Genomic DNA, 27,084 nt, shown 5'->3' with positions numbered 1-27,084 from the left:
ATGACAGCAGATGAGATTCTGCCGAAACGTTGCTACAACGTTAAAAGCACAACTATAATGACGTGGGAAAATACCCGAAACAAAGCTGAATACCATACATATAAATACCCGCAAAAACTTAAAAAACAACAACACACACAGATATATAAATTGTAGATCCTGTTTGTTCAACACACATTTATAAAACAAAAGAGGTGGCTTTGGTTTTGGCAAAAAAAAACCAACGGTGAATCTGAGCAGCTTTAAGACTATTTTCCCTTCTGCAAAGGAAAAGGGGCCCGAGAAGGTCATTCATCCTGGCCTCGAGCAGAGGATTGGCTCTGGGCAGTGCTGGGGGGGCGAGGAGCCCCTTGCTTAGAAGTTGACCCAAGGGAGTGGCTGCCTGGCACATTCGTAATGGAAAATCCGGCCCAGTCTCAGGGACGCCAAGGGGCTCGTTTTCTTGTGTTCCTCTAAGGCAGGGGGGGGGTCTGCAACCTTAAACACTCAAAAAGAGCCATTTGGACCCCTTTCCCACAGAAAACAAAACACCAGGAGCCACAAAACCTGGGTGGGCGTGGCCAGCTCAACATCACTCCCACCCAGTCACATGAAAAAAAACAGCCCACCTACCCAGGTTGGGTTTCTCTCTCTCCTCCCTCCCTCCTCCCCATTTCTGTTTTTTTGTGTTTTACCTTCAAAGAGTGACTGGGGTGGGCCCAGCCAGTGGTAGGATCACCCAACAGGGAGCCACAGCAGAGGGCCCAAAGAGCTGCATGGGGCTCCAGAGCCACGATTGCTGACACCTGCCCTAATCCTTGAGCTAACATGACTGGAGGAGGAATTCTGGGAGTTGAAGTCCACAAGTCGTAAACTTGCCAAGTTGGAAGATCCCTGCTCGAAGGGAAATAAAATCACAAAGAAACACTACGTGGGAATGGGCTCCCGTGAACCACTCCAGAGGTCCACCTCCATTCATTCATTCATTCATTCATTGGCACGCAAACATATTTGAACCCTTGTGCAGGCACTCCCACGTGTCGAAGCGTGAGGCATTGCGCGTTTACTGGCTCGCATTCCGACGATCTTCATTAAACCCGTATCGCAATCCCGCGGAAAGGGGCTAAGCGATTCCCCCACGAAGCCGGCTCGGGCACGGCCGCCGAGCGTTTCCGAGCCCGCCCGAACGTCGTCCTGAGCCGAACGTCTCGCGCAGGCGCCGGCGGGCCCTTCCGAAAGCCGGAGCCGAACGTCTCCGGAGCTGCCCGAGCGTCCGAACGCCCGACGTCGTCGCCGCCGCTGCCGCCGCCGTCGTCCTGCCGGACTGCTGGAGGCGGCCGCCAGCGCCATGTTGGATATTCCGCTCCGTCCGTGAGGAGAATCCGCCGGCATCGCTCACCCGACCGCCGCTAGACGCCGCGGAGCCGCTTCGCCCGGCCACAAGGAGCCGAGAGCCGCCGGCGGAGGCGGCCCCCATGAGCGGCGGCGCGGCCTGACCGGCCCCCGCTCGCCCCGGCCTGAGGAGGAGGAGGAGGCGGCGGGAGAGGAGGAGGAGGAGGAGGAGAGGAGGAGGAGGAGGAGGAGGCCGGCCGCGTTGTCACGGAGACCGGCCGGGGTGCTGGCCCGCCGGGCTGCCCCCGCCCCGCCCCGCCGCTCCCCGCCCCCGCCGCCGCCCCGCCGCCGCCGCCGCCCCGGCCTGGTGGTGGCTCCGCTTGGCCATGAGTTTACCGCAGAAGGCGGCCCTCAAGCCGGCGCGGCGGCGGCGGCGGCGGCAGCGGGGGAGCGGCGGCAGCGGCGGGAACGGCGCCCTCCCCAGGGAGCGGCGGCGTGGGAGCCGGGCCGCCTCCGCCTCCGCCGCCTCTTCCTCCGGTGGCGGCGGCGGCGGCGGCGGGAGCGACGGCCGGAGCATCCCCTTCCCCGGCGGCGGCGGCCAGCGGGGCGCCTCCTGCCGCTGCTCCGGTTCCGCCGCCGGCAGCAGCAGCAGCAGCCGCCGCCGTGGCAGTGGCCGGGACCCCTCCTGCTGCTGCCGCCGCCGCTGCGGTGCCACCGCCGCCTCACCCCGCCGGCATCAGGGCTCTGCAGGCCCCGCCGCCCCAACAGTATCCTTGGCCACGGGGCCCGAAGGGGCTGCGGTTGCAGGAAGGAAGGAAGGAGGGGGAAAAAGACTGAAAGTAGGAGAAGGAAGATTGAGAAAGGAGGAAGGAGGAAAGAAGGAAGGAAGGGGAAAAGACTGAAAGGAGAAGGAAGGTTGAGGGAGAAAGAAGGAAGGAAGGAGGGGGGAAAAGACTGAAAGGAGAAGGAAGATTGAGAAGGGAGGAAGGAAGGAGGGGGAAAAAGACTGAAAGTAGGAGAAGAAAGATTAGGGGGAAGGAAGGAAGGAAGGAGGGGAAAAGACTGAAAGTAGAAGGAAGATTGAGGAGAAGGAAGGAAGGAAGGAAGGAAGGAAGGGGAGGGGGAAAAAACTGAAAGTAGAAGAAAGATTAGGGGAAGGAAGGAAGGAGGAGGAAAGTAAAGGAAGATTAGGGGAAGGAAGGAAGGAGGAAAAGAAAAGACTGAAAGTAGAAGGAAGATTGAGGAAAGAGGAAGGAAAGGGGCCCCCAGCCAGAGGCAGCTGCCTCTTTCCGGGCAAAGAAGGCCGCCGGCACTTTGCAGGGCAAGGCTGCCAGGGTACCCGGCTTCCCCCTCCAGAAAGCAGGATTTGAAACTTTGCCTTCTCTCCGGGATGGGTGAAGGGACCCGGTGGCTCAGAAGGGTGTGACTTTCGCCCGGCTTCTTTTCTGCCTTTCCCTTCCTTTTTCCCCGAAACGGACCTTTGCCCGTACCCCGCCCCGCTTTCTCTTTCGCTTTGGGAAAAAGGGGGGGGCGGGAGAGAGAGGAAGCTCCGTCCCTGCAATTTGCAGAAGGGGAGGAAGACAGAGAGAGAGAGACTTTTTAGTGCCTGGTCCAAAGGAAAAGGATGTTTGGAGGGGCGGCGTATCCCTTACCCTGGATTGGTACCAGAGGATGTGGGGTGAGGGTGAGGGGGGGGGAATGTCATGCTGGATTCACGACCGGAAGTGGTGGTGCCGGTGATGGTGGTGGGAAAGAACTGGCATCCGATTCCGTGCGGGATGCTGTGTGCCCAGCTAACCCTGAAGATGACCCTGCCTTTCTCTGACCGGTATTGTCTTTACAAAAGATCTCTCTCTCTCGGAGTTGAATCTGACATCTGGGTGACAAGAGAGCCAACTTTTTTTTTTCATTGACGGGATAGGAACGTCTTGCTGGCAAAACCCTCCTTCATTTTCTGAATTAGGACAGGCATGTTTTTCATGCACCTGGTGTAATTAAAATGGCTTTGTTGGGGAGGTGACTTTGAATAGGTAGATTGCTATAAAAGGGGAGTGGGAGATTTGCAAAGGTCACGTAACTTAAGGTGAAATAGGTCTCCAGCACTGCTTAGCGGGAGGGTTGTTTCTGGTGAGGTGGGGGCGCGTCCAAAGTGGTCACCCTTAGGAAAAAATAAATAAATTGTGCATTGGCTGCTTGGCTGGGGGTTTACGAGGTTAGGATCTCTGAACATGTGTGTAAGAAAGAAGGGTATGGAATTGGGAGTGTTGGGAACCCTGTTTGAAACGTGGTCACTGCATCCTGGTCTGTTGTGCGTAGAAGGTGTGGGATGCAGTGGGGAGGGAAAGGACTGTGTTTTGGTTTTGGGAATGTTCTGTGAATTTAGATTGGTGCCCGAGGCTTGATGGATTGCCAGAAGTGGTGGGTTTTTTTGCTTTGTCAGCCAGGTCACTCATAATAAAATCGTTTTTTCTCTTGATTGTATGGCCCGCCGTAATAGTGAGTTACTTGAATGCCACATTTCTTTTTAGGGCATTTTGTGGCTTATCTACTTCTGATAAGGTAGGCATGACAGACGCTCTTAAAGTCTCCAGATCTGTTTTCCTGCTTGGCTGAAATTCAACTGAGGACAATATGTTTCATCCTCCCTTGATTTTACATTCATTGGACAGTTCAGTCTTTAATGTAGTACATATTGAACTTGTATCTTTTAATCCATAATCTTTTTTTTTCTACAAAAGTACTGTGTAGGTTGGCACCCATTTTAAGCATGGCTGCCATAAATAAAATTAGTTCAGGGTAGCTTGCAAAGAATGACAGTGGGCACATATGCCTGTGGATTTATTTATTTTATTTTTGCTGGAATTTCCCTGTTTAACTCTCTTGGGTTTTATGAAAATGCATTTTAAGGCTAGAAGGAAATGCTTCTGTGCTCCAGGGCTTTGTTGGCTTCTGGGATTTGAAAGTGGTTTCGCTGTGTTATGTATTTTTGTAATAAGGATTAAATGTATACTTTCCAGCATCAGTGAATTTGAAGCTAGTATGGCTTGGAAAGATGGCAGATAGTCACACATGGGCATTGTAGCAAACGAGCTGTGTTAGTATATGATGGTAAAAATCAGGAGTTCAGTAGTATCCTTTCTGACTAATGTATTTTACCAAAAGGCATAAGCTTCTCTGAGCTTCGTCAGATGAGGGTATTTGTGATTGATAAGGACCTGTCTCTGCATAACCAATCTGCCTTCCCCTCCTTTTCAATCTCTCCCCAATTTGAATTCTTCATCAGTCTAGCTATCTAGTCTAGTTTCCCAGTCTAGCTGTGATCAAATAAACCATCACTGACAAAGAACCTTTCCCCATGCATAAAACACATTTTATATTTGTTTGCTTGATTTCTATAGCTGCCCATCTCAGCAAATGACTCTGGGTAGCTCACATGTTATTTGTTTAATTTCATTTATTCTTTCATTCATTCATATACGTATATACGAGATGGGCAGCTATAGAAACCAGATATATATACATATATGACTTCTTTAGATGCCCATCTCAGCAAATAGGCAGCTCGGAGTTGTTGGAAAAGGTGTTTCCAGGCGCCTTTTGATTCTTACTCCTGCTTAGCATAGATTTGTGGTTCCACTGTGCTTTTCTTGCATATGTCATAAGGAGTAACTGGGCTTGTAGAAGCACAGCGATGTCTCACTTCTTCAAAATCTTCATTAGGTCAGTTAAGAAGAGCATGAAGCCTGGAATTGCTGCTGAAAACATAAGCACAGCATTGCAACTTGACATCTATTTCTGCCTTTGCCTTTGGGCATGAGAGGTGAAACTGGTAACGACGCCAGTGGTGAACAGAGAAGAAAAAGCAGGGAGTTTGAACTTTGCAGCATCAACCTGTATTAAAAGGCACTGCTGCTTTGCGCTGCAGTAAAGGCAGTTGAGGCTTCCTCCCTGTCCGCAGTGAAGACTTTGGACTAGTCAAGTTGAATCTTCCGTCAAGGCAAGGACTAGCTTAAGGGTGTGCCCCCTTAGCGTGGAGTCCTGGGCTGTGGCAATTGATTGGATGTGCCCTGTTTCTGAATTCCACTTATCTGTTTCCATCTTAACTTTCTGATCGATTAATTTGCCAAGGTTCTCTTTGCACGACAAGCTTCACTGAACCAGGCAGGCGATACGTTGTGTGAAGAACTAAACCCAGTAAGCGATGGGAATGAATTGGGCAAGAGCTGGGGTGTCGCTGAGTTGATTCCCTATGGCCACCGAGGGAGAGTTGTGTTCAATGGAGGCAAGAGATTGATTTTCCAGAGCTTCTGGAGCAGAGTACTTGAGTGACCCTGCAGAAATGCCTTTCTCTCGTCCATCTCCATTTTTTGCTTCCCAGGTGCTTTCTGTGGCCAAGGGAAGACAGGAAGAAGGACAGGAAGCAGCGGGGGAATGGAGGGTGGGTAAGCGTTTCCCCTTGGTGGTTTGCTGTGGCACACATCAGGACACAAAAAGTGCTTTCCTTTTGGGTGGCAGCTGGAAGCCCAGCGAAGGTGCCTGCTCCCCCCACCCTTGGCTGGTGCAGTCCTATGCTGCTGGCACCCGGTGGGTCAGTGTTTAGCAGAGTGCCGGGGCCTACCCAGCAGCCCTGATTGCAGGTTTCGTTTCTGCGTTTCCAGGAGAGGAAGTCATGTGAAGTAGGTTTGAAATTCAGAGGCTTTCCGCTTTCTGGTGCTGTTAATAATATTGGGAATGTGATACGTTACAGGCGCAGAGGCCACTCCTCTCTCCTCCTGCGATCTGCAGCAGAGCTGTCCTTCAGAGGCTTCTGAGGATGTTTCGCTCCCACTGCAACGATGGTGGGTACAGATGATCTGGCTTTTTTTTTGGAATGAAAATGTATACAGCAGCGGGGAGACATGCGGGGACGGACAGCCAGGATGCGAAAGCAAGGAAAACCGAAGAGAACGAGCGCAGACGAGACCCAGGCCTTCCCAGAAGGAGAGGACGGGAGCCATTGTGGGAGCGAACAGGCTGTGCGTGAGACAGGTGAACTCTGGCAGCTGCTTTGGGCGCGTCCTGCTGAAGGGCTGCTTGTAATGTCGGTGGCTGCCTTGTTGATTGCTGACATCAGCAGAATAAATACATAGTTTTGGAGAACGGCCGATAACGGATTCTTTGGGGATTTAGAGGCAGCCCAAGCGCGGAAGACCTCTGATTATGCAGGTGTGAGTTGCACCACCAGTTGTATCCAGTTGGAGACATTTCTGTCTAAAGAAACAGCATACTAAGAAATCGCACAGTTGCTTCCTTTAGGGTAATAGTGTGTTTTTTAGTGGCGGATGCAAACGGTGGGACTGGACTGTCTCCGCCCATCTGTCGAGTTATGCAAGTTTTGGGTTCATTTTCAGGCCACTTTAATACAGGGGTCATGGCTTGTAACCCTTTTATGATGAATGAGTCGTATGGAAGATTATAGAGTTATGGAATAACAGAGTTGGAAGGAACTTTGGAGGTCTTCTAGTCCAACCCCCTGCTTAGGCAGGAAACCCTACTAAGAGCCACTGGAGCTGCTATCCTTTCACCTGGTACCCAGAAAGGAAACTCGCTTGTTGCCTGACAGGAAGGATGGCTTTCACCCAGGAATAAAAGGAGACGGGAAGGCTGTTGGTTTCCCTGTACCTGTCAGCTACTCTTGAGATCCTTTTGGATAAAGTCCCTTCAGGATGCAGCAACAAGGATGGTTGTGTGAAGGAGAGACCAGCTCCCTTTGCAGAAACTGAGCCAGCCACATTAGTTGGTTGTTCCTTTCTGTTCCCAATACGAGTATTAGTGTTACTTATATCCATGAAAAGAGTTTGGCCCCGGATGAGTTGCTGGTGCCTTGTCTTGCTCCGAGGAAGAGATGAGATTATGGGCAACCAGCACTGGGCCTTAGTGGTGGCATCTGTGTAATGGCCTCTCCCAGAAAGCCCGCATTGCAAAGCACTCTTTTTACTCTTAACTGACAACTGTTGGGATGTTGTTAATATATTTTATATCTTTCGTTGTGATTCACTTGACAAATTTTCCCGGTAAAGAAACCATCACATTTTTGTTAAATAAATGAACAATTCTTGCCTGAGGAATTTTTGAGACTTTCCAGTTTGGATCAAAACTAACTTACGGTGGTTTCTCTTCATCGTGGGGGCCTTTGCATTTAATGCGAGTTAACTTTGAACAGTCACTAAATGAACTGTTGTTAGTCAAGGACTCCCTGTATTGCTGGTGATTTTGCTGGAAAGTTTGAGTTCATTGCCACACACACACACACACACACACAGACCAAGGATGGCTAAAGTAAATATTGTTTTTTTTTCTCCAGAAGCAAAATGCTATGTTTTTAATTCTTTTATGGATCTTTTTAGACAGGGATGAGGAAGCGTCACATTAAGAAGTTCTTTGTGATAACTTTGTGTAGTTTAGTGAGGTAGGAGGAAACTGGTTACTGGTTTAGTTGCAAGGGGTGGTTTAGCTTAGCAGACTGACTTCTAATGAAGTACGCGTGCACCTATACCGCTTGATGGAAGAATTCTCTCATTGCACATCAGCCAGCCTATCGTTCAGTGGGACCTTTAGTGACAATCCAACTACAGTCTGCTTGGAGTTCTGCTGCATGCAATATCACCTTAACCCTCAGCAAAAGGAGCCTTCCAGGGTACTGTAGACTTAATGGAGGAGGCATTCACTCCGCTTTTTAACAATGAATTTGATACGTGAAATTTTGCAAGGGTTCTGAACCACCTGGCTGTAGCCAGTGTTTGCATAGCAACATATCCACAACAGAGCCAATTTTCCATTGATAGGTGTGGTATGTTTCATATCTCCCTCCTTCGGTTGTAAGTGAGAAGCAACTTTTTAAAACTTCAAGCCGGTGTTTTCTCGACTCAGTTCTTTACTTGTTGGCATTAATACTTTGGAGCCGCTGCGCTGTGTTGCTGCACTTTACAGTTTCTGGGCTTTGCCCTGTTAGAAAACAAAAGATTATTGCTCTTTTTCAATTCTCAGGTTATGCTCCTCTTCAACTAATGTTCTTTGTGTTTTAAATTTCTGATTTAATTTTGCAGAATTCGCTTTTGTTAACATTTATTTCTTGATGTCAAACCACATAATGACTGCCCGGGCTTCATTTTCAATAGTTTAAGAACCGGACCGGAAATGAAAACCTCTTGCAAATCTCCTGATTTATCAAATTAGATTTTCAGGAATATAATCTTAATACGTATATTCGTTTACAGGTGTTTTTTCTTTCTTTCTTGCCATTCCTTATAGTGAGTGACATTCTGTGAAATCGCTTTTCACTGAGTAGAGAATTTTAAGTGCACTAATACGATTGCAGGAAACTAGTCTTGAAAGAGTTCCCCAGGGCATAAGTATTGATAATTATGAGAATGGTTTTCTGTGAGAGACCTTTTGCATTTTCCTTGAATAATTCCTTTGTGCCACAATGAAGAGTTTGCAAATGGATGAAGGGACATTTACTGGCTGTTTAGTCTCCTGTGGTCGGTGTAAGCAGGGCAGTTGAACGACGCTGACTGTTCATTCAATGGGCACCGCTTTCCCGATAGAGCCTGGCAGAGTCTTAATTATCCGCCAGAAAAAGCCGGAGTAAAACTGACCCAAGGTGTAAAGAAAGATTCCTTAGCCAGAGTGAGGTTGGGTTTCTGGCCAGCCGCTTGCCATATCTGGCACGTTGTAGGCCGAGATGCTGCCTTCCTCACGTTTCCCGGTAGTACCCGAAGCAGGGCATGTTCTTTTCAGCCGAGCTTGCACATAGACAATGGCTGTGTTTCTGGCTCTGTGGTGGACAGTGCGTGGCTCCTGCAGTGTTTTTTTTCTTTTTTTCCCCTGCCTCGCTGCTTAGAAGGCAAGGAGACGTCCCCTAAAAGAGCCACCAGTTGGTCCCTTCCTCCCCCTCGGTTCCTTTTGGCTCTGCTCCGCCATTCAGAAGGCTGGCAGTGGCCGGAGAAACAAAGAGCTCTTTCAAAGTCCAGGCTTTTGTTAATGCTCCCAGTTTCTCTTCCTCGGTTCCTAAGTCCAATTGTTCCTCCTCAGGCGGTCCCAGGGGCTCTTGGGGAAGAAATGTTCCCTGGCTGGAGAGGATATTCTGCCCCAGTCATCAGGCAAGAGTCGAAAGACTCTGGCTTTCAGTGACCAGTTGGAGAAGGCCTGCCGGCCAATCCTCCCATCAGGGGTGTTCATTGGCTCCAGCGGCTTCCTTTATCTCGTGCAATTAAGCTTGCTCCTTCCAGAGCTGTTTGCAGCCATGCCAAGGCAACCCTGGAATCTTTTCTATCCCAGTCAACGGTTCCCATCACCTCCCACTTGTCATAGTTGCGGGCGATGGGAGTTGTATTCCGGGACATTTGGAAGACTGGGCTGGTTCCTCCAGTAGTGTAGAGGCCCGTTTCCCTCTGATTTCAAGGAGGCAGGGGGTTTGGGTGGGTCACCTCCTGGCGAAGCTGTCCTGGAACGGGCATCTGGATGGAAGCAGTCTACTTCTGGCCTTCGGACAATCCTGGATTGGGGTGCGCCTAGGTTAATTTCCTATGGAACATTTGCACTGTGTATCGATGTGAGCAGCTTACCTTCTTTTTAAATTCTCCGTTGTTTCCAAGTGAGCTTCTGGTGCGCTCAACAAGGTTACAAGACAGTGCAAGAGTAAATCTGATGGCCTCATCCATCTGTTGAATTACTGTTTTCGTTACTGTTCCTGGAGGGGCCTAGAACATTTTACCAAAGAATGCTTCCAAAACTCTTGAATGGTTACCAAGAAAGTCTTTAAAGCAATAAATCAATGGCCGGGTGTCTAATCAATAAGCCAATCTTAATGCAACTCAGTCTCGCTGGGTATTTAGTGCTGTCCAAGGCGGCAGAGCCTACTCCTTGGCAGGCACTGCTGTCTCCAAACTCTGGGCCACATGCCTGGCCTGAGGCTGAGCAGGACAGAGGGAAGATAGTCAAGGAAGGGAGGTATTTATTCTGACCTAGGCTCCCCCAAAGCGTGAAGCTGATTCCTCGTCCGGATAAAACCCCTTTTATTTAGTTTAAAGGGAATTCCTCTCCAGCAAAGTCTTTCAAGAGATTTCACAACTACAGACCTTTATCAGGCTTGGAGAGCTGCCAGGCCGATACCTTCTAAACACCAGTCTGTAGCAGCAATTACTTGGCAAGGAGTCAGGAACAGATCTTCACCCTAGTGAATTGAACTAATGGTCTCCTGCAAAATCCCACTCCCCTTTTGCCCCTCTTTTATTCCCTATGGGAGGAGCCATTCATCGCCTGCCTGTGCCTTTACTCCCGAGTCGACCCTTGTTCCTTAGCTGTTCCCTTCTTCTGGCAGCTCTGTGCATGCACACACTGGGAACAGGCTCCAGCTGTTCTTCTGCCCTACTGATCTCCGACTCCGAAGGCAGCTGATAACTGTCAGGCGGCCCTGGCCCCATCTCTGCCTCCGATGCAGAGCCCTCGTCAGAGCCTTCCCCAGACTCCTCACTGTCTGGCGGGCCACAACAATACTCCTAAGGTTCCTGAGATCTTGGCCCTCATCCTGGCACCTTCAAAGCTGCTTCTTCTGGATGTCAGAAACGGAGCCTTGAAGCAAAGCCAGGGTGGCAGCATTGCTGTGGCCATCTCAAGAGGTGATGGTCTCCTGCCATGCGGGCTTCCGGTCTGCTGTGTCCACGGATGCCCATCTGCCACGAAAGCACCGGAGTAGGTGGGCCACTTGGGGCTGTAAGCATAGCATGGACCAAGGGCTGAGCGGGAGCTGCTCTCCCGGCTTGTAAGACGAGCATTTTTTTCCTCTTTTTAAAACAGTTAATCCTCGACTTAACAAACTGCAATAGAGCCCCAACATTTTTGTTGCTGAGTGAAACATTGGTGAAGTGGATTTTGCCTGATTTTACGACCTTTCTCGCGCCACCGTTGCTAAGCCAATCGCCGCAGTCGTTAAAGTTAGCCACACGGGATGTTAAGCAAATCTGGACGCTGCAAATGTGAGACGGTTGCCAAGTGTCTGAATCTTGATCATGGGACTATAGGGAGGCTTGAAAAACAGCGCTAAGTTGTATGAAGAACAGCACTAAGTTCCTTTTTTTTCAGTGCCATTGTAACTTTGAACAGTCACTAAGCAAACTTTTGTAAGTTGAGGACTACCTCTACTTTGGATATGTGTTATTTAGTGGTTTCCTAAATCGCTTGCTATCAACAGCATTATTAATCTGGTGTCTTTCTTTGCTTTCCTTTTTTAAAAACCTTTATTCTTTATTAAATTCCCTCATTCAGTGTCATTAGCTAAAAACAATTCAGCTTCCTCTGGCTTTTAGAAATGGATCCTGAGAGTTTCATTTTATGTTATCTTTTTGTTTTGTTCTGTTTGATCAGGCCGAGGGAGGATAAGGTTTGTCCCCTGGAGTCGGAGATGACGGCACGTACCATCCTGACCCTTCCTCCTGATTTTAACGGTCTCTTTGGTAGAAGTAGATTCACATCCCCCCGGGAAGGGCTCTTTTAAGTTGTGGATTAAGTGATGTTGCTCTTAAGTGGTGGATGAGGAAGCCAGACAAAGAATGGCAGGAGGTGACGTTCAGGAAATACGGGTAGTCCTCGACTTACAACGGTTCGCTTAGTGATTGTTTGAAGTTACAACGGCACTGAAAAAAGTGACCTTATGCTAGGAGTCCCCCAAGCTTGGCCACTTTAAGACTTGTGGACTTCAACTCCCAAAATTGTCTCCTGCAAACACACCCCTCCCCTTTCGCTCCTCTTTATTCGTTCCATTCACCGTCCACCTGAGCTTTTACTCCCGAATTGACCTTTGTTCCTTAACTGTTCCCTTCTCCTGGCAGCTCTGCGCATGCGCATACTGGGAACAGGCTCCAGCTGTTCTTCTTCCCCACTGATCTCCGACTCCGAAGGCAGCTGATAACTGTCAAACGGCCCCCCATCTCTGCCTCCGACGCAGAGCCCTCGTCAGAGCCTTCCCCAGACTCCAGGACTGGCCCAGGTTCCTCCCCAACCTCCTCCCTGTCCAAAAGCTCTGCTGGCTGGGGAAGTCTGAGAGTTGAAGTCCACAAGTCTTAAAGTTGCCAAGTTTGGAGACCTCTGCCTTACGCCCATTTTTCACACTTGCGACCTTTGAAGCATCCCCATGCTCACGTGATTTGACCTTCGGACGCTGGACACTGACTCCCATTTATGACGGTTGCGGGGTCCCTGGATCATACGACTGATCCCCTTTTGCGACCTTCTTGACAAGATAAGCCCATGGTAGTGTTGGTGGGAGCCAGATTTCACCGCCCAGCCGGTTTATTCGGCCGTGATTCTCTTTAACAAAAACGTGGCAAGAAAAGTCGCTAAACACGGCAAAAACGTCTCGCTTCAGCAACAGAAATGTTGGGCTCTATTGTGGTCGTAAGCTGAGGATTGCCTGTACAGGAAGAATATTAAAAAGAAAAAAGAAGAAGTAGTTCTGGGGAAAAAAAAAGAGTCAGCTTTGTTTACCTCGGTTTATTTTTTTTCCCCCTTGAGATCACAAACTTTAACATATTGGTATCATGTGTCTGCATTTCAACATGCAGAACGCACGTGTTTTGCTGTGTCACCGGTCGATCTCTTTCAGGGCTGTGACGTGTCACATGATGGGCTTTTTTTATTTTTAAGACATATGCCTGTTTGTCAGCTCAGGTTTCCACTCAGACGTCGGCAACTGCCGTTTAGTCAAGGAGCTGGTGGCTGATAATGGGGTTTTCTAAATCGGTTGGACATCCCGTGGGATTGTTTGGGAGAAACAGACCTCACACGGATCGAGGAAGGCTTACGAGCTGAGGCTGAGATATTCCCGGTTCTACAAGGAAGTGGGTTTTTCGACGCATACATCCGAATTCTCCGCGAGGCAATGTGCGTTAGGTGAGTTTTCCAAAACTTCTACTGTCTCTGCCTCTCTCTCTGTCTCTTTCTCTCCCACCTCCTCCAAATCTGTATTTACATTTTAAACAGGGAACGTGTGTATTTAATGCCCATCAAGGGTTTTTTTTTTGTTGTTGTTAGGGCTACAAATTGGAGGAACAAAAGAGCGATTCTCTTTGCTTGCTGGGCGGTATTGCATGCCCCCAAATTGCGACATTGCTCCCCGCTCTCTCCTCAGTGGTGTCAATAACAGCTGTCCCTGTGCTGAATTTTCCTGGGAAGGCTGTCAGTGGACAATGATTAAAAGGATTAAATCCGAGAAAATGGCATTGGCTGAACGGGGGTGATGCTTGGATCCCCTCCCTGTGCAGGTCCCCCTCTTCTGAGTCTCGGGATCTTGGCAACCTAAGTTTGTTAATCCAAGTTGGCCTGTGGAGGTACCACCCCCCCCCGAGGGAGGTTTGTAGATGGCCCTGATTCACACGGAGCTTTTAGGAAGTTTTTGTGTACAGGGTGGTTCTCAGCGATCACAATTGAGCCCCGAAATTTAAGTTCCTAAGAGATTAAATCCGTTAAGTGAGTTTTGCGTCCATTTTATGACTTTTAAACCCGTCACGCGGTCGTGGAGCAAATCTGGCTTTCCCCACGGGCTTTGCTTGTCGGAAGGTCGCAAATTGAGACCACCCCCTGCCCCCGGGACAGTGACCGTCATAAATGGGAGTCAGTGGTCAAGCATCTGAACGTAAATCACGTGAACATGGTGGTGGTGGTGGCTGCGAAGGCTGTAAGTGTTGAAAATGGACAGTCACTCCCCCCCCCCCAAATGCCGTTGTCAGTTTGGACGGCCCCTACGTGGATTGTCGTAAATGGAGGACTACCTGTACTCTGTAGTTTTGGAAAGCTAAGAAGTTTACTCTCCATAACTTGAGGAAGTACGGGGAAAGAGAACACCGCAAGGTTTGTTGTGTTAATTTTGTGGCGTCCATGGCCATCTCTTCTTCTTCTAGGCTTAACAGGCATGGGTAGCTGTGGGCAACATTTGTCTTCTGCTTGATGTCTATTATGAGCCATGGTGGCGCCATGGTTAGAGTGCAGTACTGCAGGCTACTTCTGCTGACTGCCTGCAATTTGGCTGATCGAATCTCACCAGGCTCAAGGTGGAGCCTTCTAGCCTTCTGGCCTTTAAAACGACAGAGGAGGCTGTAAAGCACTGTGAAGCAGTATATAAGTCTAAGAGCCACATCTATCTATCTATCTATCTATCTATCTATCTATCTATCTATCTATCTATCTATCTATCTATCTATCTATCTATCAGCTGTGATGGTGCAATGGTCAGAATGCAGTATTGCAGGCTGACTCTGTCTACTACCAACAGTTCTGTTCTCCCCAGCTCAAGGTCGACTCAGCCTTCCATCCTTCCGAGGTGGGTAAAATGAGGACCCAAATTGTTGGGGGCAATATACTCTATAAACCGCTTAGAGAGGGCTGGGAAGCACTGTGAACCGGTATGTAAGTCTTTAGTGCTATGGCTATTATACTTTTAGCTTTGAGGCTTCTCCTGTCCAGAAGCCGAAAGGACGACTTTGATCTTTGGATCCTTGGTGCTTTTGAACAAGATGGGATCTTTCTCCCTCACGTAGTGTTTTCGCCTGGCTCACCGGCTGCTTACCTAGATTGGTCCGATCAAAGCATTCTGTGTTGGCTGTGTAGCTTCTTGTGTGATTCTCAAGAATGTGGGGGGAAGCCTGCAGAATCTCCTCTGAACCCCTGGTTAGCGAGTCCCAGGCAATCTTTAAAAGGGAGACCAGCATCTTAACAAGCAGCAGATAAAATTCCCTAGAATCTGATCCGTTGATTCTTTCCTGAAACCACAACTGGGGCTTTGAAAAGGATCCTCCTGCTCCATTTACCTGCAGTTCAGAGGGGGCCTATTCTGGATTGTGACGGCAGTTTTAATAGTTTTATCTGAGGCAGCGGGTTTAATGGCACGTTTGTCCGCTTATTAAATTAATTCTAGTTTCCCAGAACCGTTAGGAGCACAAAAGGGTGGCGAAAAACGCCAGTGAGGAAGTGCACGCTCTGTTTCTGTGCCCTTGGCAGAATGTGTCAGGCAACTGGGAGGGAGACTGTGACTGCGTTACTTCCCAAATAAATAATGTTGAGTTCTCATCTTCCCGTCGGTTGTGACTTTCTCGTTATCCCATCGACTGGTATGCAGGAACTCTTCTTCCCTGCAGGAACCATCGTTCTGGCTCCTGTGTGTGGATCTCACAGTTTGCAGTATTGGCTTCTCCTGATTAAGAGGCCAAGTTCGTTAGAAAGAAAAAAAGGCCGTTGGTAGAAAACATAACTTTTCCTTCAGTTTTGTGGGTGTTGTTTTTTTTTCTTCTTCTTCTTCTTCCTTTTTCTTCCTTAACTTGTTTTGCAGAATCCCCCGGGGTCCTGTACAGCAGCCCCTGGAGGATCGGATCTTCACTCCCACCGTCTCGGCTGTGTACAGCACGGTAAGGAGAACACGCCAGCAGCTTTTGCCAAGAGGCTTTTGTGTGTGTGTTGGGGAGGGGAATGCTCAGGTGAGTTGAGAGGAGCCTCACCTTCCTCCTGCAGAGAATGAGCATCTGGACACCTGGCAGGTTCAGCAGTAGGCCTTCCCCTTCAGGTAAAACTCAGAATCGGGGGGTGGGGAAAGATCGTTTGTCAAACGTTTATCAACGATACGAAAGACAGGAGAGTAATTCAGAATCGGACTCTTTGTTAGTTGGAGGAAGCGATTTGAATCGCTCTCTTCATCCAGCCTCTCTGGTCCCTCCAACTTTTGGAGAGCGATGCCTGCTTCATGCCATTCTTTGAGCTCCCCTCTCTTGTCAGGGTGTCCCACAGAACTGGATCCCTTGGGATCGAGTAGGAATTAGCTGTGCTAAAGATACGGTCTTTGGGTGGTCAGTCCACCCAAAGTCAAAAAGATCGTTTGTCAAGCGTTTATAAACGATACGAAAGACAGGAGATCTCTTTGAGTTTGGGAGGAGGATCAGCGGGAGGCTCTCCAGGAAGGGAAGAGCCAGAGGAGAAAGGACTCCCACCTTCCTCTTGAACCCAGGGCCCTACTGGGGCAGACGTCCCAAGTTCCTGCTTGCAGGGAGAATCCATTCCCACCAGGAAGAGGGATTAGGAAGGCTGTTCCGGCCACGGTCCTTTTCCTGGGAAAGATGTGGGTCAGGAGGCCAGTCCATTTTGCTCGGAGCCATTGCTGAGCCTGGGGAAATGCTGCATTTTTAAGAAAGTGTATCGGCATCAGGGCAAAGAAACTAGCTGGGTAGGAATAAGTGTAATTGCCAACATTTCTTTTTGTTTTGTTTTTCCAATTAATACTTCTCTTAGAGCGGGTTAAGTGAAACTGCTGATGGGAAAGTGTGTGCAAATTACACAAAAAACAAAAAACTCAGCACAGCTTTCCTTACTTGCATCCAGAGACCAGGGTGCTGTACTTGTTTGAAAGTTCACCCTGGACTCTCGGGGGTTTGTCTGGTAGGCAGTACTCATTGGTTTGGGTTTTCAACTAGTAGCCAGTATTTCCCAAATGGAAGACGTTTCTTTACTGGAGAAGTATAAATATAGTAACAAACGTTAGAAAGGCCTTTTGCTCTCTTCCTTGTAGACAGAAAGTAAAATGATCAATGTTGATAATTTGAGAATGGAACGCAGCCCAGAACTGCATCCTGTTAAGAGGGAAGGCATCACGTGGAAAGGGGGGTGGGAGGAAGACCCCCAAAATACGCAGGCGCCCTTTCTAGTTCACATCGGGTGCAAACTAACATCGCCAGAGGTTGCCCTGCCTTCCCCCCGGGATAGCCTGAAGGATGGAGCCAGACCAGGGTTGCTGGGGACGATGGGCTTTGCTGGGGGCTCCTCTAATTGTGAAGAGGAGTCCTCCCCAGGAAAGGGCAGCTCCTTCGAGCTAAAGACCCCCAGGCTGCCAAGGGAAGGAGAGCCCGCTTTCTCCCACCTAAGGGTTGATCAAAGAAGTTGATAATCTGGCGCTGTCCTCTTTAGAGCAAGCTTTGCTTGGCTGCCTTTGAAGCCGAGATGTTAATTAGATGGCAGACAGGGCGATGTGTCCCGGTCTTTTATCTTAAAGCCTCGGTTTTGATCATGGATCATCTCAGTTTAGCCAAGATTGGTGAGAATCCCTTTCTGGGGGATTTTTCTGTGGAGGGTTTGTCCGTTTGCTCACTTCCTCGCAGCCATGGCCCACTCAGGCTTCCACCCAGGTGGGCTGGCTCGTCTCCACTGAGGGCCGTGTGTGTGTGTGTGTGTGTGTGTGTGTGTGTGTGTGTGTCTTTGTGAAGAAAATATCCAGCACCATTGAAAGAGACGGGGAGTTTTTTCCTCCGTGCCTTTTCTGTCTTAGAGACTTTACATTTTCCTCTTGTCGGGTGAAAGCAGCTCATTAGAGACTTGGCTCTTCTTCTTCCTAGGATCGAACAGGATCCCGGGAGTCTCCCTGGAGCCAGATCCACTAACATAAATCAGCGGAGCGGGGTTTTTTTTTTCCCAGCTGCTCCGAGGAGCCCAAGAAATGGGGTCCCCATCGCCAGAGGTGCTTAACTCCGCGGAGAGACGGTGTTTTGCTCCGCTTTGGTTTCACTTCAACAGCTTCTCTCCTCGCAGGTTACGCAGGTGGCCAGACAGCCGGGCCCTCCTGCCCCCTCCCCTTACTCTGCTCATGAAATAAACAAGGGGCATCCGGCCCTTGCCGCCACACCCCCCGGACATGCCTCCTCCCCTGGACTCACTCAGGTAAGATCGGCAGCTTCTCCTTCGGGGATCTGAGCTGGCCTCCCCAAACCTGGGTGTGTGTGTAATGTCAGGTTGGGCATGGGAGGTAGGGGGGAAGACCGGCCCGATGCCTCCACTGGCGGGGCGCTGCTCCTCTTGAATGGCCAGGGTCAGGTGCGAGGAGAAACCCCCCCCCCCCACATCCTCCCAACCACAGCTGGATTGTTTAGGGAGCATTTCACTCTCATCGCCTCCCCCCCCCAAAAAAAACTTGTTTTATTCAAGGTTTCCTTTTGGCTAACAGATGGTGGTTTGATCCCCTCTCTGTACGTGCCTCCTGTCAGAAGCCATCCCCCCCCTCAAGAAAAAGAGTAGAGAGAGGAAGGCTTGCAACGGTTAGCGCCTTGAAAAGCAGCAGCGGCGGCAACTTAGGGTAAACCGAGGCCCGATGAAAGTTGGAGGCAGCGCTGAGCAGCCCTGCTTGCTGGTTCAGGATGGCACTGATTCCCCTCGGAACGGGTTGAGCGGCTCTGGTCTTCCCAGCTGGAGTTTGGACCCCGAGGATTGAGCTGATATCATGCAGGCCTTCGTCTCTCACTACAGCCATGGCTCCCGTGGGGGTGCCTTTTTTGGGGGGGGGGGAGCATGTTTAACTTCAGAGCCCGCAACAGTGAGCTTGGCAGGCCACTAGGACAGATTAACGAATGGGAAGAAAGAAGCAGGCTAGTTTAGTCTTGTGCCACTTAAGCGAACAGCGGTAGCTCCCGAAGAAGGTCCTGGAACCAGCCGCTGTGTCAAGCAGAGGCCCTCTCCTTGGCTGCGTTGGTTGCCCACAGGCCAGCACACCCCCTCCCCAAATGTAGCTGGGAAAAAACTGCACGACCCTCTCTTGAGCACCCAAAGCTACTTTCCCCTTAATTTCGTTTCTCCTGATTTCTAATCTGAACCAAGCGGCTGGCCCGGCCTTTGGGAAGAGGAGTCGATTTACTTGGCTCCTTCCCTCCGGTCGAATTTTAACCTGAGACCAGGGGGCACCCTTTTCCCCCCCCCACCCAGGCCTGCCCCATTGGTCGGCGGGTTGTCAGTAAAGGGCGCTTTTCTTTGTTCCTGGGTCCAAATAATGGTTAATCTTGCCTTTCTCTCTCTCCTCTACCCCTCCTTCCCTTCCCGTGTCAGGCCTCTGCCGCCCTTGCTTGCCCCGCAGTTGTGGGGTCGGCTCCAGAGTGGGATGTTGCGGGGGGGTCATTGTTGTTTTCATTCTAGGACACTTTCCTAAATGTGCTGGAGAAATTTACAGGTAGCCCTCGACTTACAGACACAACGGAGCCCCCAAAATTACGTTGCTAAGCGAGACGTTTGGTTAAGCGAGCTCTGCCCCGTTTTATGACCTTCTTTGCCGCCGTTCGTTAAGTGAATCGCTGCAGCCCATAAGTCGGTAGCCCGCTTGTTAAGGGAGCCCGACTTCCCCATTCCCTTTGCTTTGTCGGGAGGTCGCGAAAGGGGATCATGCGACCTGTGGGGGGGGGCATGGTCATAAATATGAAGCGATTCGCCAAGCCTCTGAACGTTGATCCTATGACTCTGGGGAGGGAGGTTGGAAAAGTCGGGAAAAATGGTCCTCAGTCACATTTTTTTTTTCCGGTGCCGTTGTAACTTTGAACGGTCACTAAACCAATTGATGTACCCTGTTCCCCTGAAAATAAGACCCAACTGGAAAATAAGACCTAGTGTGATTTTGGGGGATGCTCGTAATATAAGCCCTACCCCTCAAAATAAGCCTCACTTAAGATTGTCAGCCAGACGGACACATTTGGAGCCGTATTTCCTCAAAAAGAAGACCTAACTGGAAAATAAGCCCCAATGCGTCTTTTCGGAGCAAAAAAATTAATATAAGATTGGGTCTTATTTTCGGGGGAAACGTGGGTAATTCGAGGACTGCCTGGACCTGCTGTTATTGGCGTTAAAGTCAGTGCTGTGCCGGTTTCCGTTGCAGATGCTTTGGCGAGTTGATCCCAGGAAGGTTTCTGAGCCCTCTGGTCTCGGGTCGACTGATGGGGTCTCTTCCCCTTGCCATTTCTCTGGAAGACATATTGATAGGGTCTGTCCCCCCAAATGGCCCGTCTCAACGCCTTCAGTTGCCCCTTTCCTACCCCACCAGACCCCATCGGGCTCGAGAGCAAGTGGATGGCTTCTTGGAGAATGGCGGGGTGGTGGGTTGCGTCTGCCGATAGGCGCTTTAGGAAATGGCCCTGCCCCCCAGCAGTTGAGAGACAAGCTGGGCTTCCTGTAGTGGGGGTGGGGGTTATTGGGGGTGGGGGGAGATGACTCTGGCACCTGGGGTCCAAAAGACAGTTGGTGGGGTCCTGTTAAGTAGAAAGTGGCCCGCTCTGTGCTGGGATCCCAGGCTGAAGAGGAGAAGGGGGGGAAACTGCTCCTGGAAAGCTGGATGCGCTCTTTGTGCTTAGTAGTTGGCAAGAAGGAGAAGGAGAGCCCCCCCCCCTCCCAGGATGTGTAGAGGCCCCCCCGCTCCCCGATCTTGAACGCAATTGGAGGGAAAGGATGAACTTCCCCTGTTGCCCGTCTTCCTTTTGCCCTTTTTGCTCTCTCTCTCTCTTTGTCTCTCTCTCTGTCCCCTGTCGCTTTCCTCCTCTCTCTCTCCCTTTCTCTTCCTTCCACTCTCTCTCTCTCTCTCTCACTCTCTTTCACTCTCTTTCACTCTCGCTCCAGCAGCCAGGAGGGAGGAGGGACAGAAGCTTCCCACCCCACCCAAGAGCCAGCAGTCTTTTTGAAGATCCAAGGGAACTGGTGCAAAGGATTCTGGGATGTGGGATGGTGAGTCACAAGAGGAAATTAAAAAAAAAAAAAAAAAAAAGGGTCCAGTGATGCCCGCTGGACCAGCCGGGTCTCGGGTTTTGTCGTGTGGACACACCCACACACCCCTCCTGCAGACCCCGTGCAGATGTTCCTTATGCAAACCGTGTTAACTTCTGGATACGGAGGAGAGGTCGGCCTTTGGGGCCGGTGGAGGCCTCTAGTTGCCTGTTTTGCCTTGGGAAGTCCAGAGGTTCCCCCATGAAATTCTGAGGTGGGGGGAGTCCTTTCTCCACGGAAGAGGGGGGGCTGGTTGCGTTCCCCGGCCTTGGCGGTAACCGTCCAGGCGAGAGCCGGTTCTTCCTTCGGCCTGGTGGGTTTTCCGTTGTTCCCGCCGGCCTCGGTTCCGAGCTCCCCAAAGGAGAACTTGGAAGGCGAAGAAGCCCTTTCAGGGACCGAGCAGGGAAAAGTGCTGATGGCGCAAACTGGACCTTGTTTGCTGCTCAAAAAAGACTGCCTTAAGCGAATGAATCTTAGAAACGTCCTGGAATAATCCTGGCGTACGTATCCTCTTCTCTGCGCGCCCTCCGGGACCCCAGGCGCCCATCCTTTGCAGCCTTTCCCCCTTTTTGTGGGAGATCTCTGAGGAAAGGGGGGGAAAAACGCCTCCTCATTGCTCATCCCATTGCTGCCATGCCAGAAAATAGAGTGGGCTTCCTCCCCCGTTGGGGCTGGCAGTCCAGTTGGTGGCAGGAAATCCGTTGGCGGATGGAAAGCTGCTTTCTTGGCCTTAGGGAGCCGCGGGTAGGAAGCCTGCTTGGGTTAAGCCAGTTTCCCAATCCAGAAACCCAGGGAAGCCACGGGCCGCCTCGAGCGTTTGGGAGTTCAGCTGCCTTTTCCAAAGTTGCTCCGACAAAAGTTCCCTCCCAACTTGTGTAAAGTAATAGAAAGGCTCGGGTAATTTGGCGAGGGAAGGTCTGGCGGCCCTTAATGCTAATCAGGAGCTGGCAGGAATAGCGAAGGGAGGTGCTCCGTGGTGGGGATTTCGGCTTCTGGATAATTACCTCCCCCGCCCCGATTTACAGTATCAAAAAGTGCTTTGCTAAATCTCTGGCCTGACTTTCTGCAGAAATCTCAGCTACCAGTTTTTCGGGCTCTGCGCCTTTATCTGTGTCCCCTCGTTAAAAGAAAAAAGAGCCTTTGAGATGTATGCTTCGCTAATTGCTTTAAATCAGAGTTAGGGGGAAGCGTAGTCATCCCCATTCCCCCCCTCCCCAATAAAACTAGCGCTTCCATCGCTTGCTTGCAATCGTTTTTAATAGAAAAAGTTGTAGTCTCACAGCAGGCTGCCATGGGTAAAAGCGGGATCAAAGCCCAGAGTAATTTGTCCTGCTAGGCTTAAGACAAGCCCAACCCAGATTTTTTTTCCCACCCCCCACCCCAAAGTTGCTAGAATGTTTAGGAAGCTCTGCTCTAAATGGGTAAATTTACATAAGTAATCCAGCTGTTTGTCCTCTTCACCTTCCTCAAAATGTTTTGCCTGTAATTTAGAAATCCCAGTGGGAAGAGGAAGCAGCTTGATTCCGTTCATAACATGGTCGAAAAGGGTTAAGTTTTCCTGCCTCCTCCAAGAGAGAGGAGGGGGAGAGAAGGAGTGAGAGAGAGAAGGAAATAGAGAAGAGAGGAGAGAGAAGGAAGGAGAGAGAGAGAGAGAAGGAGAGAGAAGGGAGAGAGAGAGAGAGAAGGGAGAAGAGAGAGAGAAGGAGAGGGAGAGAGAGAGAAGGAGAGAAGGGAGGAGAGAGAAGGAGAGAAGGGAGGAGAGAGAGAAGGAAATAGAGAAGGAGAGAGAGAGAGAGAAGGGAGAGAGAGACTCCTCCAGGAGAGCCTGAGCCCCCCTGTGCTTGAGGCCTTGGGAAGCGTTCAGAGGGTCATAGGATCACGTCCCGGTACCTGCTACGTCCCGGGATCACCTGGAAAAGTCACATTTGCTGAGATTTGGTTTGGTTTTTATCACTGAAGGATGCGGAGAAAGGTTTTCCTTTCCATAAATAGCCGTTGGAGCTCTCGGTGGAGAAAGGAGAGGTTTCCAGGAGCTTTAGTGCGATGGCATCGTCCCAGAGAGAGGTGATGGATGGTCTTTGAGCCGAGCTGTTTTGGCAGCGGCTCTGCGAGGCCTCTGAATCGAGCTATTTCAGCGGCGTGGATCACGGTGGGCTTCCTGAAAGAAGTCAGGCGTAGTTCGGGGACTTCCTGCATTCACGGAGAGCGGAACGAAACCCCAAGAGGGCTCCCCGGCGGACGGCATTGACCGACCTGTCCAGGCCAGCCGGGGGTGGGACAGTTGAGACAGGCCTGAGCTGAGCGGGTAATTCGGTGGCCCTGCTTGGGAGTCAGTCAGACATGGTGAGGAGGCTGAGCCACAAGTGGCGCAGTGGTTAGAACACGGTACTGCAGGCTCACTCTGCCCACTGCCGGGAGTTCGATCGAGTTCGATCTGACCAGCTGAAGGTTGATCCTTCCGAGGTCGGTACAACGAGGATCCAGATTGTTTTGGGGGCAAAGGCTGATTCTGTAAACCGCTTAGGGCTGCGAAGAGGGTATATAAACCTTAAGTGCTATTCCTGTTGGGGGATGCCTGGCAGGGCCGAGGGACTTCTGGCACCCTAGAGCGTGGGTATTTCCATGACGCTGGTACTGTTGAGATCTGGAAACGAAAGAGCTGCCTGTGACTCAGCATTTTGTCACACACACACACACACACACACACACAGAGTGATGCAACAGAGTTTTATGTCTGGTTTATTTCCAGCCCATCTAGGAGCATGGGGATCTTGTTGCACAGCAGGCCTAGTGGGTATCAACTAGTTTGGCAAGGCCGATAAAAATAGTTCTTTGCTCTTCGGCTGGCCTGAGCGGACAAGGCTAAGAGAGGGCCGGAGGAAGGCTTTGTGGCGAGAACTTTCCTGGGAAGCTTTCGTGGACGGCCAGCATTCAGGTGCCACCAGCTTCTGTTGGCAACCCCGACTTCCTGTCCTCTGTTTTGATGACCGGTTTGCAAAGGAGGAGGGTCAGAACGGGGAACGCTTGGAAGAGCTGCCAACGGTCAGGGTTGCTGCTCCGGGGGAACGAACAAGCCAGGGTTAGCTGCTTTCTGCCTGCTTCCTGCTTTTGAGACCAGAGCAGACTCTCCCGGCTTAGAGACGTTGAAAGTTTTCTTCCTGCCTCCCCTTGAGTGCAGCACGGGGCTCTCCCTTAGTCGGCGCCCTCGGTTTAACCGAGGATTTCCTGCCCGCTCCTGGATGGCACAGCTAAATTGGCTTCTGCTTTCATTCAGGGCAAGAGCTGACAGCTCAGTCAAATTGGTTTCTGCCCAGAGATGCATTAACCGCTTGTTGATATAGTCAAGGCCAAGTGGGATCGGATTGAGCGTTCCCAAAGAACGGTGTGAGGCCTCAAGTCGAATGGTTAATGGCTTCGTGCACAGGAATGGCCCAGGATAAGGGACTCCATGCTTAGCATCACGGCCTCGGGTGTGACAGAATTTGAGTCTCCGCAAATATGAAAGCATTTAGGCGCTTTTGTGCTCACTGGTTCTTGCTCTCGTTGTCCTAGCTCAGGCATCTTCAAACGTGACAGTTCTACGACTTGTGGACTTCCACTCCCGGAAGTCCTCCTCCTCCAGCCATGTTAGCTCAGGAATCCTGGGAGATGAAGTCCACAAGTCTTAAAACTTGCCAAGTTTGAAGAACCCTTGGATTAGATAGATAGATGACAGATAGATAGATAGATAGATAGATAGATAGATAGATAGATAGATAGATAGATAGATAGATAGATAGATAGATAGATAGATCAGGAGTCTTCAAGCTTGACAGCTTTAAGACTTGTGGACTTCAACTCCCAGAATTCCTCCTCCTCCAGCCATGTTAGCTCAGGAATCCTGGGAGATGAAGTCCACAAGTCTTAAACTTGTCAAGTTTGGAGACCCTTGGATTAGATAGATAGATAGATAGATAGATAGATAGATAGATAGATAGATAGATAGATAGATAGATAGATAGATAGATAGATAGATAGATACTGTAGATCAGGGGTCTTCAAGCTTGACAGCTTTAAGACTTGTGGACTTCAACTCCCAGAATTCCTCCTCCTCCAGCCATGTTAGCTCAGGAATCCTGGGAGTTGAAGTCCCACAAGCCTTAAAACTTGCCAAGTTTGGAGACCCTTGCCTTAGCCGTTCTTGGAAAAGTGTTGGCTCCCGTACCTCTTGTCTGTTTGAGGTGCATGTGGGGGGATCTCCCCTCTTACCGTCCTAAGATTCCTCCCCTCTTAACGTCGAATGTGGTGCCAGGGCATGGCTTGAGACGGGGAGGCAGGCCAGCCAGCCAGCCCAGGGACAACAAGGCGAGAAGGGCCAACGGGTGATCTCCACTTGCCTGGAAGGCTCTCGGGGAAGAGCAGCTTTTAGGAAACTAAGCCTGCCCAGGGTGGGGTTCGGGCTTGTCTGGAATTCAGGGGATCGCAAGACCCTTCCTTTACCACTTTCCAATGGAACTTCTCCCTCTTTCATGCCCAGGCTCTGTTGGGAACCAGGGGGAGAGCTGCCCTGGGGGCTGGGAGGCGGCTAGGGGCCAGCCAAGAGTCCTCGTGGGGTTGGGGTGGAAGGAAATCCCGGCTCCGTCCCTTTGCCAACGTTGCTTTCTCTTTTCTGCAGCAGGCTCCATACCCCGCGGGACAGAACGCAGCGCCCACCACGCTGGTGTACCCCCAGGCCCCTCAGGCGATGAGCACGCAGCCTCAGACCCGCTCTCCGGTAAGAAGACCGCCCCTCTCGGCCTTTTTCGGTCCCAACGGGGGAGGCCCGGCCTCTTCTCGCCTCCCCTCGGGCGCGGCGGCTGCTGTTGCTGCTGGCAGAAGACTCCCCGCTTCACTGTCATTTGGGAGAAGGGGGAAGAAAGGACCCCAGACTCCGCTCCTCGGAGCCCTGTTCCTCTTCCCCCCCCCGCCCCCCAGCTCCGTGCATTTCTGCCCCTGTCTCTTGTGTTCCTTGTTGTCTACGCTGCAGTGTAAATGCGATCCCCTCCTGCCCACCCCCCTGTCTTCCTTTTCTCCGACGCTCGGCACCTTTGGGGTTCACGGTGCGTGGTCTGTTGCCCGAGGAGCTTGTGCCATCGCCCTGCCCCTGCGTCCCTGGGGATCCTTTGCCATTTTGCACCATAAGGTGGGAAAATGACAGCTAGCTGTCCATCCTCTGCCCTTCCTCGTCTCTCTCTCACACACGCACACAGAGAGCCTTTGGGGCGGAGAAGCGGAGAAGCTCTGTGCCCTTTGCTTCCAGCTGCCTGTCTGGCTTCAAAGTAGGGAGGGACAAACCCCCTCTCCCCCCACCCTCCAGCTGATGCTTCCTTAAGCCGGCCTCCCACCCCGACTCCCTCACCCGCCCCCCAGTCTCGATCTCTGGCGAGCCGGTTTTGGAGGACTTGTTAAAGAAGCGAGCGAAGCTAAGGATCGGTGGCTAGAGGAAAGGGGGTTGACCTGCCCATGGGGTGCCTCTCTAAATTAGTTTTCTTGACAGCCCAGCAGAGCTGTGCCCATCCCTTGCCTCGGCCCCTGGAAGCGGAGGAAGGTTTTGGAGCAGAGTCCAGTTTACAGGTCCTTGGCAGGAAGAGGCTGGATAAAATACTACCTTGTAAGCAATATGACAAACTGTACTCCTTCGTGCAGACCAGTCAGTCAGTCGTGCCCACGGCACTGCTTCCATTCTGTCCCCCACCCACCCTTTTTTCTTTTAATTTCCTCCCCCTCCACCCCCCATTGTTGACTGATCTACAGAAAACCCCTGATTTTCCTTTGGGGGCAAGGGGGTGGCATTTTAACGTCCGGCCCAGGTTGGCTCTTCCTGACCCCTGGCAGAGCTCAGAGGCCCGTTCACTCTCAAGGCAGGGAGACCTGGAGACAGGGCTGCCGACTCGAACCAGCTACCCACCCCCAAAAGACTCAACAGCGTTTTTCTAACCCTGGCTGGGGAGGTTGCGGGGTGTGCGCGTGCGCGCGTGTCTTTGAATCGCGCCGATCGAGGCAAATTGGCAACTCTCGGATCGGCAGCCTCTCAAAGCGCAGATCCCGGAGAAGATCCCGGGCGTAGAAGCTGCCTCTAAAAGCGGTCAGCCATTTTTCTGTGGTCACGAACAATTTTTCCCCCCCCCTCCCCCCTAAAATACTACCCTGTGTGCAATTTTTCTTGCCATTCTGTTG

General features: G+C 50.9%; 1 protein-coding gene across 1 annotated transcript in view; it reads left to right on the top strand.

Moving 5' to 3' along the window:
* The first annotated feature begins 13,028 nt into the window (after positions 1-13,028).
* The window catches only part of EIF4G3 (eukaryotic translation initiation factor 4 gamma 3), a 45,912-nt gene continuing 31,856 nt past the window's right edge, over positions 13,029-27,084 (top strand). Inside the window, 6 exon segments of the mRNA XM_087914794.1 lie at positions 13,029-13,239; positions 15,671-15,746; positions 17,911-18,039; positions 20,746-20,850; positions 25,547-25,642; positions 26,405-26,518. Of these exon segments, the coding sequence (XP_087770920.1) occupies positions 13,229-13,239; positions 15,671-15,746; positions 17,911-18,039; positions 20,746-20,850; positions 25,547-25,642; positions 26,405-26,518 (531 nt within the window). The 5' untranslated portion in view covers positions 13,029-13,228.

Source organism: Pseudonaja textilis, chromosome 18, assembly GCF_049901715.1.
Source record: "Pseudonaja textilis isolate UNSWEBS1 chromosome 18, rPseTex1.2, whole genome shotgun sequence".
NCBI lineage: Eukaryota > Metazoa > Chordata > Lepidosauria > Squamata > Elapidae > Pseudonaja > Pseudonaja textilis.
This window is presented reverse-complemented; position numbering and strand designations above follow the sequence as displayed.